Source organism: Syngnathus typhle, linkage group LG11 (genome assembly GCF_033458585.1).
Source record: "Syngnathus typhle isolate RoL2023-S1 ecotype Sweden linkage group LG11, RoL_Styp_1.0, whole genome shotgun sequence".
Lineage (NCBI taxonomy): Eukaryota > Metazoa > Chordata > Actinopteri > Syngnathiformes > Syngnathidae > Syngnathus > Syngnathus typhle.
The window spans coordinates 1,661,992-1,681,206 of record NC_083748.1 but is presented as its reverse complement, the minus strand read 5'-3'; the positions used below and the strand labels follow the sequence as shown (position 1 = coordinate 1,681,206).

Sequence of the window (19,215 nt, the reverse complement as noted above, 5' to 3'; positions counted from 1 at the left end):
CTTTACCTTTCATTTCTGTAAAGAAATACTTGGCAGTCCATGTCTTGTTGAAAACACGCGCTCCTTGTCAACTTTTCTTTCCTGAGGGTCAGCACACATTTCTCGGGCAGCATTACTTCGCACTGTTCACCTTCACGCACAGCTCACATACACGTACGCTACACGGAAGTGTGACGCCTTCCAAATAAAAGCAAAACAGTTGTATTGCACGCACGACACTGATTTTTTTTTTTAAATGAAGTTGTAATCAAATATAATTTACGATTGGCCTCATGCGGGCCGGACAGGGACGCACAAAAGGCCGGATGTGGCCCGCGGGCCGTATTTTGCCCAGGTCTGGTCTAATCAGAGCACAAACTCATCCTGGAACTCCGTCCTCCTCTCAGGAAAACACCACCCTGCAGGCAACTCAACTGTGATGCAGTGAAGTCCACGCACTCAGTCAACCTGCTCAAGGAACAGATTGGTCTACAACTGTCTAAGATCCCTGAAACACCAACTGATGTCAACATCAGCACTACCTGAGGCACCTTTCGCAGTGCCATTGAGCAGGCGGCAGTAGAATCCATAGGGTACACCAGACGGAGACACCAAGACTGGTTCGACAACAGTGCATCTGGTATCCACAACCTACTTCAGGCAAAAAACACAAGGCCCTTGCAGCTCACCTTTCAAACCCCCAATCCAGCTCGCTGAAAGCCAGCTACAACGACACCCGAGCTGAAACCCAGTGCACCCTCAGAGCCATGGAGAACGATTGGTGGGTCAAGAAAGACAGCGGGATACAGCATCACGCGCATACTAACAACTCCCATGTTTTCTACGATGCCATCAAGTCTATCTATGGCCCACAGAGAAAGAACATAGCCCCGGTCAGATCAGCAGATGGTACCATCCTGTACAAGGACAAACAACAGATCCTTGACAGATGGGCGGAGCATTTCAAAACCACGCTAAAAACCTCATACCCAACCCGCATGGACACACTTGCCGACCTCCCCTGCCTGCCACCCGTCATTGATCTGGACTCCCCACCCTGCCTCGCCGAGGTACGGAAAGCCATCGCCGGCCTGAAGAACAACAAGAGCCCGGGCCTTGATGGAATCCCAGCAGAAATTCTGAAGCATGGCGGATACCTCCTCAACCGCAGACTACACCAGCTGATCACCACCATCTAGTCATCTGAAGTCATCCCGCAAGATTGGAAGTATGCCAACAACATAACAACCTTTAAGCGCAAAGGTGACAAAGCAGACTGTGGGAACAGCAGAGGTATTCCCTCTTATCAGTGGCCAGGAAGGTGCTAGCACGGATCATGCTACTCTGCCTAGCGTCCCATGTCAGTGAAAACATCCTGCCTGAATCCCAGTGCGGCTTCAGGCGTGAGCGAGGCACTGTTGACATGATTTTTGTTGCTAGACAGGTACAGGAGAAATGCAGATAACACTGCAAAGCCCTGTACCTAGCTTTCATTGATCTGTCCAAGGCCTTTGACACAGTCAACCGGGAACTGTTGTGGGAAGTGCTGTGAAAGCTGGGGTTCCACCCAAGTTCAGAAACCTCCTGCGTCCCTTCCACGACGGGATGCAAGCCTGTGTGAGCGTTGGTGGCCAACAATCCACATCCTTCAGTGTGGATGTGGGGGTCAAGCAAGGGTGTGTTTAGCACCAACCATCTTTAACATTTTCCTCTCTACAGTCACCCTCCTCTCTCCTAAACTCCTTGGCCCCTCCGATAGGGTACAGATACAGATTGGATGGCAACCTATTCAATATTCGGCGCCTCCGAGCCTTCACCAAAACCACCACCCAGCACATCCTGGAGCTACAGTATGCAGACGACTGTGCTCTCCTCGCTCACTCACCACAGTCCCTACAGCGAGCGCTAAATGTGGTTGCCTCCTTGTACAGCGCCATTGGTCTTCAAATTAATATCAAGAAAACACAGATAGCTGTGCAAGAGTCCACCGTCCAAACCTGCGCACCCACCTTCACCCTCGATCGTCATCCCCTTGCCATCGTCCCACACCTTACCTACCTAGGCAGTATTCTGTCCCCCTCCTACAACATCGACGACGACATTCAGGTCCGCATCGGCCTGGCTTCCTCTGCCTTTGGCAAGGCTCAGCTCCAGGATCTTCCAGAATAGAAGTCTTACTATCTCCACCAAAGCAGCTGTGTATAAGCCACTATGTCTGTCTACACTGCTATATGGCTCGGAAACCTGGACACCCTACCAGAGGCACATACGAACCCTAGAGGCCTTCCCCATCCGCTGCCTGCAAATGATCCTGGGTGTGTCTTATGTTGAGATCTTCGACCAGACCCACACACTCAGCATTGCCCTGCTCCTTGAGCAGAAACATCTACGTGTGGTAGGTCATGTGATCCGTATGCCTACCCACCGCCTCCCTAGGCAGATCCTCTATGGCCAGCTTTTGGGTGGTCAGAGATCTGCAGGGAGCCAGAAAAAAGCGCTACAAGGATCACCTCAAAACCTTCCTGAAGGAGTGTGACATTACACCTACAGCACTCAAGTCCCTGGCTGCTGTTCCCCACACCTGGAGTTCCACCTGCCACCAGGGTATTACTCACCTTCAGGAGCAGGCCACAGAGAGGAGGATACAATGCCGTGCACAGAGGCATCAGCGTACTGCAGGGCAATTGCCCTCCAGTACCATATACCCCTGTCCCTCACGTGGCAAGACCTGCGGATCACGCATCGGCCTGCACAGCCACATGGCTATGCACCACCGCAAAACACCCCAATAACTGTCCATACTTTTAATCTGGAGCAACGTCATCATTGAAATCGATAGACTGCCCAAGAGAGAGATGAGGAGGTCTTTTAGCGCTGTCTCAATGGAGTGGTTCGCTCTAAAACCAGACTGAAACAATTAAAATGGATTATTGGCGACCATGTAATCAATAAGATGCTGCGCTACTAGTTTTTCAAGAATATTTGCTATGAACGGGAGATTTGAAAAAGCCTATAATTACTGAGACAGTTCGGGTCGAGGTTTGGTTGCTTAAGTAGTGGTTTAATAATGGCGGTTTTAAAGGCTGTTGGCACGTTACCAGAAGAGACAGACAGATTTATTACTATATTTAAGACGGACGGTCCTAAAATCTGAAATAATTCTTTTACGAGTTCGGCTGGAAGCGGGTCGAGTAAACACGTTGTTTGTTTAGCCGCACTAACCAATTGTGTAAGCCGTTCAAGGGACACGCTTTTAAAATTTGAGGGGCATGACCGTCAGCTCGGTGATTGGAACAGTCATCGTGATCTCATCCCTAATAGATTGAATCTTTTGAGCGAAAAATTTTATAAACTCGTCGGGTGAGTGGAAGGAGTTAACTTTATTTTAACAGACTGTGACCCGGCCTGCTCTAAAGTGGACGATTGTGAGCACAAATGTGTTTGTGTTCACGCAAATGTTGGTCAAAAACACAAATGTTTGATCAACTATCGCATACACAAAAAAATTGGATGACTAGTTTTGAAATCAAAACACAGTCAATTGTTTGACTATTTTTAAATTTAATTTGGACAGGGGCGGCACGGTGATGGCGGAAGTTCGGAGGTGCAGGTTCGATTCCACCTCTGGCCCTCCCCGTGTGGAGTTTGCATGTTCTCCATGTGCCTGCGTGGGTTTTCTCCGGGTCCTCCGGTTTCCTACCACATCCCAAAAACACAAGTGCGGATGGTTGCTAGTTTCTGCGTGCCCTGTGATGGCTGGCAACTAGGGGTGTAAATCGCGGGTTTTGCCACGATACGATATAATATCGATATAAAGAACTACGATACGATATTTGCCGATATCTTAAAGCCTGCTGCGATTCATTCACGATTAATCGCGATATAGTGCTCTACGATCGATATATTTTTTTTTTAATAAAAAATATAGAACAATATCCTGATTTATAACAATTCATACGCAAAATCAACAAGGTACTGCAAACTCTTTATTTAGGAAATTACAAGAGTATTGTAGTATACAAATTGCTTACTTTAACACTGAACTTTGATGTCGTGTTTTTTCTTTAAATGTGCGGCGAGATTTGTGCTCCCTGAATATTTGATCACCGCATGGCAGGATTTACAAACTGCACGTGTCTTGTCCGTTGAGCCATCTTTTCTTTGGAATCCAAAGTGCTTCCAAACGAATGACTTGAAGCCTAAAAGGGAGCCATTTTCCTCGTCTTCTTGGACACTAGCCATAGCACCAGCCCAGGAGCCGCGTACTAGTTGTCGACTCCCCTTTCACGTGGCTGCTCTGCTCACAACACAACAACGCCGCGGCGCGCACTGCTCCCGGAAAGAGGAAGCAAGCAACAATGAACTGGATTTCAAAATAAAGTCGCGATTAATGTCCGAGGTCAAACACGGCGATATAAATCGATGTTTACCTTTAGCATCGATGCCAATAAATCGTAGAGCATTATATCGATTAATCGATGTGTATCGATGTATCGTTACACCCCTACTGGCAACCAGTTCAGGGTGTCCCCCGCCTACTGACTGATGACTGCTGGGATAGGCTCCCGTGGGACCATTCGGTACAGAAAATGGATGGATGGATGGATGAATTTAAACGTCCTCATATTTGATTGGCGCAGGCATCATTGGAGGATTGCATCGGGCCCACCTTTTTTCAAATGTTTAAAAGTGGCGCTGGTGCTAGTGTCGTCTTCATCATGGGGTGATTGACAGGTCAGCGAGAGGCGGGAAATCCTTGCGCTATATAATCCTCTCCACTAAACCTAATCCCCACTACACACACACGCACGGACGCGCACACACACACACACTTGCGTCGTGTACGTGTTGTGTGAGCACTCGAGAATGTGTCACTGTCTGCGAGAGATAAGAAAATGAGTTGTGAATTAAATCATTTCCCCCCCCCCCAAACACACAACCACACATGCGCGCCTACACACAAAATAAACATTTATTGGGTTATTGACTTTACCTTTCATAAATAGGTGAATACGAATATATTTTAATGTGTATTTGAAAGAAAGAGAAAAAGAGAAAAAGAGAAAAAGAAAGAGAAAAAGAAAGAGAAAAAGAAAGAGAAAAAGAAAGAGAAAAAGAAAAAGAGAAAAAGAAACAAAAAAAAGAAAAAAGAAAAAAAGAAAGAAAAAAAGAAAAAAGAAAGATTCAAGTATGTCATTTCTTTGACTTCTAATCGTAAAGTGTGAGATCATTCAATGTTTAAAATCTGACTCAATGTGCTTGACTCACCGGACATTTATTACATCCGATGGTCTAAAGGCGTCATCTAGCGGAAGCCAATTGCCAATACACGCTATAGACAGTACCGATTTTTTCCGTGTTTAATGCGCAAAATTTAACTAATTTATTGTCCTAAAATCTGGGGTGCGCATTATACATGGGTACAATTTTCTTTTTTTTAAGAAAATCATGGTACAACAAAACCAAAACCAACAGGACTGACCGACAAAGACGTGGAACAAAAAGACAGGGTGACATTACCCTGAAATCGATCGAAAGTACAAAATCTCGAGTGAACCAGGTTTAATTTTAATGAAATCTAAGGTTTTGGTTGTGGTAAAAACAGCATTGAGTCAAGTCTTACGTCAAGGGCTAATCACAGAATAGTTTAAATTTAAAAACATCATACAGACACTCCCGACGCCTGTGTGCGTGCAACAAAGTCACCTTTAATTGCGAACAAGGTGAATGGACGAACATGTACACTTATTTACAGGTTGCTTGTTTTCCCCCCTGGCCCGCCTCAGAACTGCTGCACAATGAGCTTCATCTTGCCATCGTACACAAACCTGTTGGCGCGGAAGGGCTCGCTTTCATAGAATGATGACAGGCTGTGGATGTTGATCTGACGAGCCTAAAAGACACACTTAGCTTAGGGGGGGGGGGGGGACATTGTGCACTTTTCACTTAGATATATTTATTTCTTTTTAAATGCTGCAGGTTTGAGCGGTGTTCGGGTATTTCGGCTGACGGTTCAGAGGCAACCGCCGGCACTCTTGCTTACCTTGTCATGCAGGTCCTTTTCGGGTATCTCCACAGCATCATCCTGGGCTCCGTAGCGACTCCTCTGGTAGGAAACGCGCTCCGCCGCCAGCTGCTTGAGGATGAAGATCAGGAGCTCGTTGTTGTCCTTGCGGTACGCCAGGTAGCGGGAGAAGGTCTGTGGGCAGAGAGAGACGAGTGCAACATTGTTGAGTCTTGTTTTAGTTGGCTAGCTTGTGGCGCCATAGCGCTGCCTACCTTGCGCATGCTGCGCATCACGCTGAACTTCTGCGTGTCGATGAAGCTCTCGAGCATGATGCGGACAGCCATGTTGACGTCGTCCTCTATCACGTAGTCGCGCAGATGCATCTTTGCGTGCGCCTCCGCCATGCGGATCATCGACTCGATGTGGCGCACCGTGATTGGGATGCTGCCCGTTGCCTGCCGCGTGCATGGCGTTCCCGCGTTAGTGCCGTACATGTGCACGTGGATGTGTGCGTGTGCAGGTGTTTCACCATAGACTCCTTGCGCAGGTCACTGTAGATGCGCGCCACCTTGTCCTGGTCCATCTGGTTGAGTTTGGGATGAACCTGCAAAGAAGCGTCAATCAGCTGCCGGCTGCGTGCTACATGACTTAGGGCCTGAGGCTCCGCCCACCCTGTGCTTGGCGTAGATGATGTACTTCCTGAGCAGCTCCTGAGAGATTGGCGCCACGTTGGACGAGTTGGGCAGGATCACCTCTTCCGAGGTTGCTTCCTTGTTGCCGGGGTGGTGTTTGACGTGGGAACCCACCACAAAGCGAGCCAGCATCTCGTCCTGCGCGGGCACCACGCTCGTCATTGTTGGTGAAAAATAACCAAAACTGAAAATGCATTTGTAAAATGCAAAACTGCTTTTCAAAAAAAATAAACACAAACTGAAACTAACTCCAATGACAGCCCATTCACGCCGGCCTCTGGGCCTGATTTCAATCGATGGATTGTATACTGTATTATACGACTTTTTTTTGTTATTTGAATCTTCCAAGTCACAAATAGGCATCTTACGATGGCTAATTCTTGCTTTTATTGTGCGTGCGTATGAGCGACAGCATGGAACGCGTTGGGCTCAACTGCAGGCAGACATGCAAGGAACAGTTGCTTGTGTGCACGTACCTGCACAGGGTCTACTGTGTCCCGGACCACGCACAGGACATCAAAACGTGACACAATGGGCTCGCTCAGGTCCACGTTCTCGGCAAAGGTCAGTGAGGGGTCATACCTGCCCCCTGGAAGAACGGGTTCGCTGGTCGTCAGCGTGCGCACGAGCAGGCGGGCGGGCGGGCAAGCGAGCGAGCTCCCTACCGATGGGGTTGGAAGCAGCGATGACGGTGCATCGGGCCTGCAGCGAGGTGACGATGCCCGCCTTGGAGATAGAGATGCTTTGCTGCTCCATGGCCTCGTGGATGCTGGTGCGGTCGGCGTCGTTCATCTGCATGAGCGTGCGTTAGCCTTGGTGGGAGGGAGGCCGCCAGTGCTATGCCAGCGACCACGTTACCTTATCAAACTCGTCTATGAGGCAGACGCCGCGGTCAGCCAGCACGAGCGCCCCGGCCTCCAGCGTCCACTCGCGGCTGACGGGGTGCCTTTGTACGTAGGCGGTCAGGCCCACGGCAGACGCACCCTGGCCTGTGGTGAACACGGCCCTGCTGGCCACCTTCTCCACATACCTGCACGAGGGAAACTGCGTCATGGCAAGCCATACCCCACATCACCCCCGGTCTGTCCTACTTGAGGAACTGCGACTTGGCTGTCCCGGGGTCGCCGCACAGAAGCACGTTGATGTCGCCTCGCACCTTGTGCTTGCCGCCTGAAACAAAGGGTAAAGGGTGCCAGTGAGATGGCAGAGGGCTGCGGGAAGGGTACGGTGTGACTGTTACCAGGATTCTTGGGCTCGCCTCCGAAAGCGGCCAAAGCGAGCGCTCTTTTGATGCCCTCGTGGCCATAGATAGACGGCGCGATGCTGGCGAAGATCTGGACAGACAATGCGGATTTTTGCTTTTTAGTCACAATACACTAATTGTCATGAAAGCTGGCCGCTGATCGAGCGGGCGCCACTTAACGGCAGCCAGTTTCTCTCCCTCCCTCACCCTTTCTCCAACGCACTCGTCCTTGGACAGAGCCACGATGGCCTTGACGTCCTCGTCCGTCAACTCTGCCACGGCCATGCCCTCATCCCGGCGCGCTACGTGGTTGGCCAGGATGATGGTGGCGAAGACCGGGAAGCCATTGGCCATGTTCAGAGAGCCATCGTAGTTGTTGTGGTAGACGCCCGTCAGCTCCTGGGAGTGCGGAGGACTTTTTAAGCAGGCCCGCTTTGCAGAGGCAGCCCGCGCCATCACTCACAATCTCGTCTCCCGGCTTGCAGCTGTCCACCAGGTCGGCCAACAGGATGGCGTCTTTGGAGCGTGGCAGACGGCCGGCGGCCACTTTGCCAGGACTTTCCTGGATGGTGATCCTCTGATAGTTCTGGTACACAGTCTGAAGGAAGCCCAAGAAGACTCACCGGGGTGAGACGAGGTGTCGTCTAAGCAGCTCAAGAAAGAGCCCAGTGGTGGCGGCGGCGCTCACCTCCTCCATGTTAATCTCAAAGGGTCCTTGCGACTGGCACTCGGGACACGAGCCCGGTTTGACCTCCTGGTTCTGGGATTGGAAAAAGGGTCCCAGTACAAAGTTGCACTTGTTGCAGTTGTAACGAACCAGGGCCAGCTGCGGCAGCACGCCGGTGCAGCTGCTCACCACCCCACTGGTCCGGATCAGCTGGTTCAGATGGAGCTGCCTGCAGATCAGACAAGGCAGGAAATGGCAACAGGCCAACAAAGGGACATGGACTGGACCCACTGAGTTGCCCCGGCCGCCTTGCTCCTAGAGCCCCTGCATGTGGCGGCCCCCACCTGAGGGAGCGAATCTCCTCCACCAGCGGCAGGTTGCAGATGCGCACGTGGATCTGCTGGGCGATGCGCTCGTATTTGGGGTACATAGCCAGCACCACCTCTTTGGCTGCCTCGTCAAACACCTGAAGGAAGGGTTAGGGTTGGAAAGTAGAGCAAGACAGCGATGAAGCAAAGAAACAACAAGCGGCTTACATTTGAGCGGTGAGCCGGAGGTGAGCTGTCTCTTCTGGTTTACCTTCAACATCTCGGTGGGGGCTTCAGGCAGGAAGTAAGCCAGTACGTGCTCCCTGGCCGCCAGGTCCTCGTAATTCACCGCCAAACTCTCTTTGTTCTCTGCGTACACACGCCAAGGTCACTCGACTTAACGTAATCTACTCAAGTGTGCCAACTTGACGCAAAATCCGATGGGCAGATATTTATCGCGGTAACGCAAAACCTGTTGCAAAGCAGTCACACGCGATGGGTGTTGATTTGAAACCCCCGACCCAATTCTCCGTCTTTTGAATATCGAGCAGTGTTTTGGCAGAACTTTTAAATTTTTATTTTTCACTCAGTCTCCAAATACGCATCATGGAAGGGCTTTACGATGATAAAGAAACTTACTATAACTTCAGGGGGCAACAAAAAGTATTTCATTTTTGTCTTTGCCACTTTGAGCAGCTCTTAAGCTTTCAAGCTTGATTAGAAACGCACCAATTTTACATTTGCTGCAGAGGAAAGACGCTCAGAGACAGTTGTTTGAGAATTCTACATAATGTTATAGCCCAATACCTGTGAAATTAATAACGCTCAAGATAAAACTAACAAATCTAAAACTAATAAAGCCTTTATAAAAATAAATAAATAAATAAATAAATAAATAAATAAATAAATCAAGCAGCAAACTCGTGCGGACCTATTCAAACTTGAAATCGCATGCACGGTGGGTCGGCCTCACCTTTGCACATGTCGTTGATCTTCTCTTTGAAGACGTTGCGGCCGCTCTCGTCCACGTGCGTGCAGAGAAAGCTCTTGAAACGGTTGTAGATCTCCAGGCGGGGGGCGGCCATGGACACCCACTCCCTCACCGTGTGACCCTGACAAGGAGCGGGACGAGGCGGTTGAGTGTGCCGAAGGCAGGCAGCGCAGGCGGCGGCCCACCTTCATGTCCTCCAGGTTTTCGATGCTTTCGATCATTTCCTCCTCCTCGCCGTCGGCCGTGCCCTCGGCCGCCCGCTCGGCCAGGCGCTGCCGCCGCGCTACCGGACGCTCGTCATCCTCGTCTTCGCTGTCTAAGCAACCAAATGAAAAAACGCTGACAAAAATCACAAACCCAGACACACATTAACCACAAAAACTAAACCCAAGCGCGGACCTGCCAATATGCGGTCAACGTCTGCCCTACCCCAAACATGAATTAGAAGCAAGTCGAAAGGAGCGAGTGAGCGAGCGAGTGACGGCGTGTCTGACCATAAAGCAGGCCTCTCCTGAGGCGCCCGCTGAGGCCCCGCTCGCGATCGCGCCTCCTCATGGCCTCCTCAGCAGCCGCCCGGGCTCCCGGAGAAAGTTCGACCAGGTCCTCCTCGTCCAGGTCCAGACCCTCTGCCTCGTAGCGATCCAGCGCCGGGATGGCCCGGTAGTCCCTGTGGCAGAGACAACGGCGCACGTGACCACAGACATCTCGGCGAACGTATAATTCCAGCAATCAAAAATTACCGTTGGAAGCCACAAGTCACAATATGCTCAGCTGGCCCTGAATGCACCGACCGGCAAGCCTTTTTTTCTAAACCGATATGGATTTTTTTGCTTTAGGTGACACCTCAAACACGACAGCACGATGGCATTGAGTGCCCAATTATCACCTTTTGGCATCCTGGCTCCCAACCACTGAGTCGAAGTGAGTTGAGGATTTTTGTGCTATTTCACCTATTTCTGACATCTCAAGGCCATAAAACTCGGTGAGCCAAGGTGCATAATTTGGACAGCGGTAGTGCTTCAACACCCTTTTATGACTACATTTTACTGCGGCACCATTGAGAGCGTCCTCTCCAGCTGTATTGCTGTTTGGGGTGGCGGCTGCACTGACTACAACTTGAAGGCCCTGCAGCGCATAGTGAACACGGCTGGTAAGATTATTGGTGCTTCGCTCCCCTCCTTGAAGGACATTTACACCTCCCATCTCACCCGCAAGGCGACCACGATTGTGAGTGATGTGAGTCACCCCGCTCACTCTTTGTTCGAGCTTCTGCCCTCTGGGAAGAGGTACAGAAGCCTGCGCTCCCGCACCACCAGACTCTCAAACAGCTTCATACTCCAGGCTGTTAGGATCCTGAACTCGCTTCCCCGTTCTGCGTAGCGTCCTGTACTTTTACTGTCTGTATGCACACTGGCTCTTGTTTGTTGTGTTATCTGTTTATTTATTATTACTCTTATTATTTATTGTTTGTGCCTTCTTGTTTTTTATATTGCGTCGTTTACTTGTATGTCTATCGTGTAATATGTCTTGTCACCGTGGGATAGAGAAAACGTAATTTCGATCTCTTTGTGTGTCTCGGCATGTGAAGACGTTGACAATAAAGCAGACTTTGACTTTTAAATAGTTCTAAGGATTTCAAAGCTAGTGGTGGTGGTGGTCTTGGGGTGGGGCTAACCCATCTTCATTTTGCCTGAGTTACAGTGCTTGACTGGAAGGAAGTTGAGGAGCCTTATTTAGACAAAAGTGGTGCTTTGCCGCAACCTTGTGGTAAACTGCAGCCAACCGCAAATCTTTCAATTAATTATCTGTCGATGTGAGCAAAATGTTGCGGCGGCGCTCCTCACCGCTCCATGCCGTCTCCGATCAGCTCCTCGCCATCGCCGGCCTCCTCTTCCTCGTCTGTGGGCAGGGCGACGTCCCCGAGCAGGCCCTCGGACTCATCCTCAAAGGGGGGCAAATCTCTGCCAGGGCTGGAGGTCAGGTCCCCCCGCCTGGAAAGGGGTTCGGGGCTGTCCGCGGCCATGTGCTGCGACTCGGATGAATCCTGTCCACGCAACATGTATTATTAGACACAAATCAAGGAGAACACACACAATTTCTATGTAATTGAAGTGTTGTATAATAATAATGAAACTATAACTTTGTTAAATAGTTTTCTATTCTTCTTCCAACATAATGTTGACTTAAAAGTTTTAGAATTTTTTCATGTAACGTGATGCTAATTTCCCCAATAGTCTAATCAACTATGGACTTCACTTTTGGGAAAATTGCGTGTATTTTTACTGTTCAACAATTTTGGGGTAAATCTTCATTATGATCAATATTTAGCCTGTATTTGAATGATGGTTGGTGGAAATGTTCTTTTCTGGGTTGCTTTTATTACCTCGTAGGAAGGATAAAGGCACTACCACGTAAACGCCACTAAACGACCCCAAGCGATACTGCACCGTCCACCTTGGACCAACTTTGCGCCATCTTATTCGACGACAAACTCGCCCAAACTCCACTCAGCGAAACATAACCACGTCACACGTCACCCTCGTCCACGCCTGAGTATGGACCGCACGTAAAAGAGACGAAAACTATAACCAAATCAAATGTTAGAAAAGAAGACGGAAAGTAACTTACAGCCATTATGCTTGTTCTCCTCGCGTCCTCCCGAGCTTCTATCCGCCAGACCTTCACTTTCCCGCGAAGCCTCGTCACGCGGTACAGAAAGCCCGCGAAATGTCATGAATATTCGAAGAGATTACCTCTGATTGGTTGTGGCAAGCCAGAGGAGGCAGGCACCCGGAATTTGTCGTTCGACATATTGCATCTGCGCACCATAGCATTCCAGTTCTTTTAAGTGAATTGAATCTTTAGAATCAGTTCACTCAAAAGAATCGTTCACCAAATTGTTCGCCCCCCCCTCCCCACACACTGATCCGTTGTTGAATGGGAAAAGCAAGGCAACAGTCACCACACTCGGTTGTGAACGAGAAATCGCGTCACTGACTCGTTCGTCAACGGGAAGTTGCGTCGTTTTCCTGGTCACACTTACACATCGTCACGCGCACAAGACAGGCGAGTGTACCATTATCCCTCTGACTCGTTCTTGAACGTGAAGTTGCGTCACTGAATTCGAGTCCCTCCTCCATCTAACGTTCGCTGCTGATTGGTCGTCCGCGAAGATTCACGAGTGAGTGACAGACAGCATCGCTGCTCTCCCTGCTGACACACGTTTGTGTGAGCTCAAATTACCTGAGAAGAGAGTATGCTTTTCTTTTTTGTACGATCGCGTGTCAAGAATGGGGGACCTCGTTACACAATATGCCTACATTCGTTTTACTCTAACCTAACACATAACGTAAAACACGTACATATCATATAAAGCAGCTAACGCTTAACCAAATGTTGAAAACAACATAGTGCTGACGCCGTACGACATCGGTTTTTCGCTTTCCAAATAAGGCGTGCGCCCTACCGCGGCAGGGGGAACAAGATATCACGGGGGAACCAAATCAAGCACAACACCGGCGCATCTCTTCACGCAATAGCCGTTAGCTTGGAGAATACGAGCACGAAAGAAGTGGTGTTACAGTGAGTGGTTCATCCTTTCCTTGGCACATGGTAAATCTACATTTAGATTTAGAGGTGCTACCTCGCCTTAAAACAAAACGGAGAAGAAAATCAGCCAATCAGCAGCGCCAGCGAGCGTTAGATGGAGGCGGGACTTTACGAGTTCGTGACGTAGCTTCCCGTTCACGAACGAGTCGTGAATTGCATTTCCCGTTCACCAACGAACGAATCTGTGAGTGAACAAACCACTCACTGAGTGAATCACTCACTAAGTGACTCACTCACTGAGCGAATCACTCACTGAGTGATTCGCATTTCCAGTTCACCGTGAGAATGGATCAGTGAGGGAACGAATCCTGGCTTTCCCATTCGCTAACGAGTCAATGAGTGAACTGCCTTCCAGGGCATCAACGGTGGACGTGTTGCGTCTCCTGGCGTGAACTATGTAAACCAGAATGTAGATTTACGATTGTTGATTTACATGTTTTAAATAACATGTATGCATATATATTAGGGGTGTAAATCGCGGGTTTAAACACGATACGATATCATATCGATACAAAGAACTACGATACGATATTTGCCGATATCTTAAAGCCTGCTGCGATTCATTCACGATATATCACAATATAGTGCTCTACGACCGATTTTTTTTTTTAAATAAAAAATATAGAACAATATCCTGATTTATAACAATACATACGCAAAATCAACAAGGTACTGCAAACTCTTTATTTAGGAAATTACAAGAGTATTGTAGTATACAAAGTGCTTATTTTAACACTGAACTTTGATGTCGTGTTTTTTCTTTAAATGTGCGGCGAGATTTGTGGTCCCTGAATATTTGATCACCGCATGGCAGGATTTACAAACTGCACGTGTCTTGTCCTTTGAGCCATCTTTTCTTTGGAATCCAAAGTGCTTCCAAACGAATGACTTGAAGCCTAAAGGGGAGCAAATTTCCTCGTCTTTTTGGACACTAGCCATAGCACCAGCCCAGGAGCCGCGCACTAGTTGTCGACTCCCCTTTCATGTGCCTGCTCTGCTCACAACACAACAACGCCGCGCGCACTGCTCCCGGAAAGAGGAAGCAAGCAACAATGAACTGGATTTCAAAATAAAGTCACGTCTAATGTCCGAGGTCAAACACGGCGATATAAATCGATGTTTACGTTTAGCATCGATGCCAATAAATCGTAGAGCATTATATCGATTACCGTTTTTTTCCGTGTATAGTGCGCAAAATTTAACGAATTTATTGTCCTAAAATCTGGGGTGCGCATTATACATGGGTACAAAAATTTTTAAATTTTTAAAAAAAAAATTGTTTTTTTTTTTTAGAAAACAAAACCAACAACAGGACTGACCGACAAAGTCGTGGAACAAAAAGACAGGGTGACATTACCAAAGACAGGAACAGAAAGCAAACAGACATCATGACAAAGTCAAAGTCAAAGTCAGCTTTATTGTCAATCTCTCCACATGTCACAACACACAAAGAGACCGAAATTACGTTTTCTCTATCCCACGGTGACGAGACACATAACACGATAGACATACATGTACGCGACACAATATAAAAACAAGAAGGCAAAAATTCTAACAATCAATAGTAAGAGTGATGAATAAATAATAAATAAACAGATAACACAATAAATAACGGAGCCAGCAAGCATAGCGCAAAAGTAAAAAACATCATAAACAAAAAGGCACAAACAATAAATAAGAGTAATAACAAATAATAAATAATAAGAGCCAGTGTGCATTCAGACAGTTCAGACAGTAAAAGTACAGGACGCTACGCAGAACGGGGGAGCGAGTTCAGGATCCTAACAGCCTGGAGTATGAAGCTGTTTGACAGTAACACATGCAATGATCCGACGGTGAGCGAGGGGCAGACAGGACTTAAATACAAAACACGTTACATCGATTGAGGTGACACAGGAAGAGAGGGGCGACGCGAACAGAAACTATGGCAACCTAGACACATAGCAAAACTGGGGACGAGACGTGACAAATGTCCCTCGAAATGAAACTTGAAATCACCAAGTTTTGGTTTCCAAGGGTGTTTTTATTCCTCTTCAACGTCTCTCCCATACAGAGCCGCCTTTTTCACGTCCGCACGCCTCTTTCCCGTGCGCGCACGGAGCGCGGTGGTGCGTTTATGGGCAGTCGGAGAAATCAACACCAACAAAAACAATTACATCCAGCCTAGTTAAGACCATACCAAAGACTATAAAAATGGGACCCATTGCCTCCCTGCGTGTGTGACGATCATTGGGACTTAAAAAAAAAAAAAAAAAATTCATAAAAAACAATTCATAAAAATTGGGTGCGTATTATACATGGGTACAGGCTTTTTTCCAGCATCAGCATGCCATTTTTAGGGTGCGTATTATACATGGGGGCGCACCATACACGAAAAAAAACGGTAATCGGTGTATCGATGAATCGTTACACCCCTAATATATATGCCTAAATATTGTTATCCAATATTTTGACTGCAGTTTCACATTAGATTGCTGGTTTGAGATGTACTTTATTATTATTATTATTTGTATTTTAATAAACATTTAAGTTATAACTTGTCTGGTGTTTTATTCCTTGTTTTTATATTCGCCAATCAAGACAAAAAAAATCAGACATTTGGTTAACTGCTTTATATGACAATATGTATATGTGTTTTACGTTGTCATATGAGTTGGTGTCCCCAAAATTAACAAATGTCGGCATAACGTTTTATTTTCAACCTTTTATTCAAACACAAACACGTTCGATATATAATAACACCAACTACAAGCCAACAAAAACAAAATTAAAACATCAATGTTGGCATAAAGTGTGTCGGCTGGCAATGGCATAGCGGCAATGCTGTCTGTCACTCACTCGTAAATCTTCGCGAACGACCGATCAGCAGCGCCAGCCAGCGATAGATTGAGGGACTTTACGAGTCAGTGACGTAATTTCCCATTCATGAACGAGTCAGTGACGCAATTTCCCGGGTGAGAGACTGTTGCCAACGGATCAGTATGTTAGTGTATTATAGAAAGAAATGTTAATTACCCAAGCCAATTATTATTATTATTATTATTATTGTCGGGGTTGTGTGGTTGTATTGTTTGATCTGTATGGGTTGTTTCCAGTGGATGTAAAAAATAAAAATAAAGTATCAATGCGTGTGAGGGGGGGGGGGTAAGTTTGGGGGGGATTCATTGAACGATTCGATTGAACAAATCTTTTAGGTGAACTGATTCTAAAGATTCAGGGAGGGAGCGAAAACAAACTCCAGCCGAAATGGCCACTACAGGTTAATTAAAGGCCATAATCATAGAAATGTGTCTTTAAACGTGTCTTAAATGTTTCTACTGAGGTAGCAGTTCTAATATCCATTGATAGGGCAATCCAAAGCAATGTTCCCTCCAATATTTCATGTATCTGGGCATACACACAAGCTCCCTGAGCAAACTGAAGACTACTGTGAGCAACATCAGATATGCACGCTTTATTTTTAAATAAGTAATTTGGTCCACTTAAAAAAAGACAAAAATCTGAAAATTGGGATGTGTAGATGTTATACAGTATGTGAGAGTCCTGCTTTGGCCATGGGAAGAGTCCTGCTTTGGCCATAGGAAGAGTCCTGCTTTGGCCATGGGAAGAGTGCTGCTTTGGCCATGGGAAGAGTCCTGCTTTGGCCTGGCTGAGGGTCCTGTTCTGGAAGATATGAGACATATACACCTTTCAGACATAACATTTTGCTCACATTAAAACATTCACATTTTGCACAATGACTTGTGCTGTAGGTTGTGATACAGTGCAAATTCCTGTAATTCCTGTTAAATATCTAATTACAGTTTTTCTTGGCATTTTTACTACCCATAAATGATCTAATAGTAACATTTAATGATTAATATCCATAAAGACAAAATCTTATTAACCGTCACTAGAATATGCACAAATCTGACTTAAATTTTACCTTATTTTTCACATCTGTCCTTCTCACTTCTCCAATGGTTGTACACTTTGTCCAGGTTGATGGCTTCGTCTGCTTCTTGCTTTGACTTTATGCGCATGCTGATCCAAATGTGTCACTTTCAGACGATTTCTGGATTTTGTTTTAATATGATTCATTAAATTAAATCCTCTTTCACAGTCGGAAGCTTGAAATGTAGCACAAATATCCACAAGCTGTGAGATCTCCTTTAGCTCCTCACATCTAAGTAGACCTTTCTCACTTGAAAAAGAAAAGATCTCGCCCAATTTCACCGCTTTTGCTTGAATTTGCACATACTCCGACAGCCATTCCATCTTAAAAGAATTGCATTTCTGTAGCTTGGTGAGTGGATGTATCGCTGCCTGTTCGTTTCGCCATGATGCGGGGTTTGTATGAGCATCAATTAACCTGCTAGCTAACCTGCACGGCGCATATAGGCAGGGCCCAGACGCAAGCACCGTCAATGCCATGATTGGCTTCGTACCATAAGTGAACTGTATCGTATCATTGGCTGGACACCTGTCACTCACTGAGTGAGAAACAAAAAAAAACATTATTGGGCGAATTAATTAGATTAGGTCTAATATTAATATAATATTATAATTCATATAATATATTATAATATTATAATCTAATATTAATTAATACGCTATGTTGATGTTGTTTATGCGCTGGATAGATTTTCTTGTGCGCTGAGAGTGGGCGGGCAGCGTGCGATTGCGAGCAGCGTGCGATTGCGCACGCGCGCAGCTTAGAGGGAACATTGCTCTGGAGCCCGAATAGAAAATGCCCTAGACCAGGGGTTCTTAACCTTTGTATGATTCCAGACCCCCAAATGGATTGTCCAATATGGTACCATACCCCCTAACCCTAACCCATTTGTGATGTAGACAAAATGCAGCAGCAACAACCTACTACCTTACTGTCTCTTGCCTTCTCAGCACCTTTACTTATTTCTGGTATCAATAACAGTAACAAACCTATAACAACAGGAACAGTAACAATAATAGTGTAATTTTCATATCACTGAAGGCAAGGGAGGGCGGGAGGCAAGAAAGAAGAGCTTTTGACCTCATATTTACTTGCCTTATTATTCCTTCTGTGTTAATATTTTCCTTAGGGGAGGATGGGTGTGTTGTGGTGTAGTGAGTGTGATGCAGGACAAAATAACTGCTGTGGTGTGGGAGTGAGGCGTGAATATGAATGTTGTGGGTGAGGGGGCGGACGGCTTTTTGACGCGACAGCGATGTTGTGGTCAGTTATGCTGCTTGTGGTCCCGCCAGAGCTCAGCTGATGGGCACAACACCCACTGCCTGTGCTGTCAGTGCTGCCAACTCTACAGATTAATCGTTAGGTCTGCAGATTTTGGTCGTATTGCCTGCAATGACTGCGTTTCCCCAGTAGATGGGGAAGCGCTCGCCTGCGCATTTACTACCGGAAGCCGTGTCAGAAAGCTCGGTGCACACTCACAAGTGCGTGTACGTACTCAGTAGTACGGACATGGCGCACTCGCGCTCTATTTGTATCAGTCCCAAATTTAGAGCGTGGGCTGTGACGACAGCTTTCTTGTAATTCGCGCGCTGGGCTTTCAGATGCAGTTTTGCGCTAAAGCCACCCACAAACCTTCCACTGGAATCCTTCCATTAAAATGAGTCGCCCAAGGAAAAGCAAGGTGGACACAGTGCCGAGTGTTTAAAAGAGAGTGTCCAAGTGTTTAAAAGAGAGTGTCCAATTTGGCTCGACGTACGCGACGTGACGTTCAGCCACATGAACGTC

The 19,215-nt window shown here is 47.1% G+C and overlaps 1 protein-coding gene across 3 annotated transcripts; it reads right to left on the bottom strand.

Moving 5' to 3' along the window:
- Window positions 1-5,667: 5,667 nt before the first annotated feature.
- mcm2 (minichromosome maintenance complex component 2) lies at window positions 5,668-13,579 on the bottom strand. Of its 3 annotated transcripts, XM_061291608.1 has the most exons (21): window positions 12,516-13,579; window positions 12,271-12,436; window positions 11,732-11,931; window positions 10,382-10,554; window positions 10,073-10,203; window positions 9,870-10,008; window positions 9,168-9,265; window positions 8,933-9,054; window positions 8,610-8,817; window positions 8,385-8,519; window positions 8,129-8,320; window positions 7,919-8,012; window positions 7,770-7,848; window positions 7,537-7,708; window positions 7,344-7,470; window positions 7,155-7,267; window positions 6,658-6,816; window positions 6,516-6,590; window positions 6,259-6,441; window positions 6,023-6,178; window positions 5,668-5,872 (listed from the first exon to the last, which is right to left on the bottom strand). In XM_061291608.1, the coding sequence occupies exons 3-21, from the start codon at window positions 11,908-11,910 to the stop codon at window positions 5,762-5,764; spliced, it is 2,646 nt and encodes an 881-aa protein (XP_061147592.1). In that variant the 5' UTR covers window positions 11,911-11,931; window positions 12,271-12,436; window positions 12,516-13,579; the 3' UTR covers window positions 5,668-5,761. The 3 variants fall into 3 exon arrangements, with proteins under 3 accessions (XP_061147592.1, XP_061147591.1, XP_061147593.1); XM_061291607.1 differs by lacking the exon at window positions 12,271-12,436; XM_061291609.1 differs by lacking the exon at window positions 12,271-12,436 and having other exon boundaries at window positions 12,931-13,579.
- Window positions 13,580-19,215: the final 5,636 nt, after the last annotated feature.

Coding starts and splice junctions, on each gene's coding strand:
- mcm2 (XM_061291607.1), bottom strand. Junction 7,849..7,918: donor AGGCGAGCCCAAGAATCCTG/GTAACAGTCACA, acceptor CCTTTGTTTCAG/GCGGCAAGCACAAGGTGCGA. Junction 6,179..6,258: donor TGATGCGCAGCATGCGCAAG/GTAGGCAGCGCT, acceptor CTCTGCCCACAG/ACCTTCTCCCGCTACCTGGC.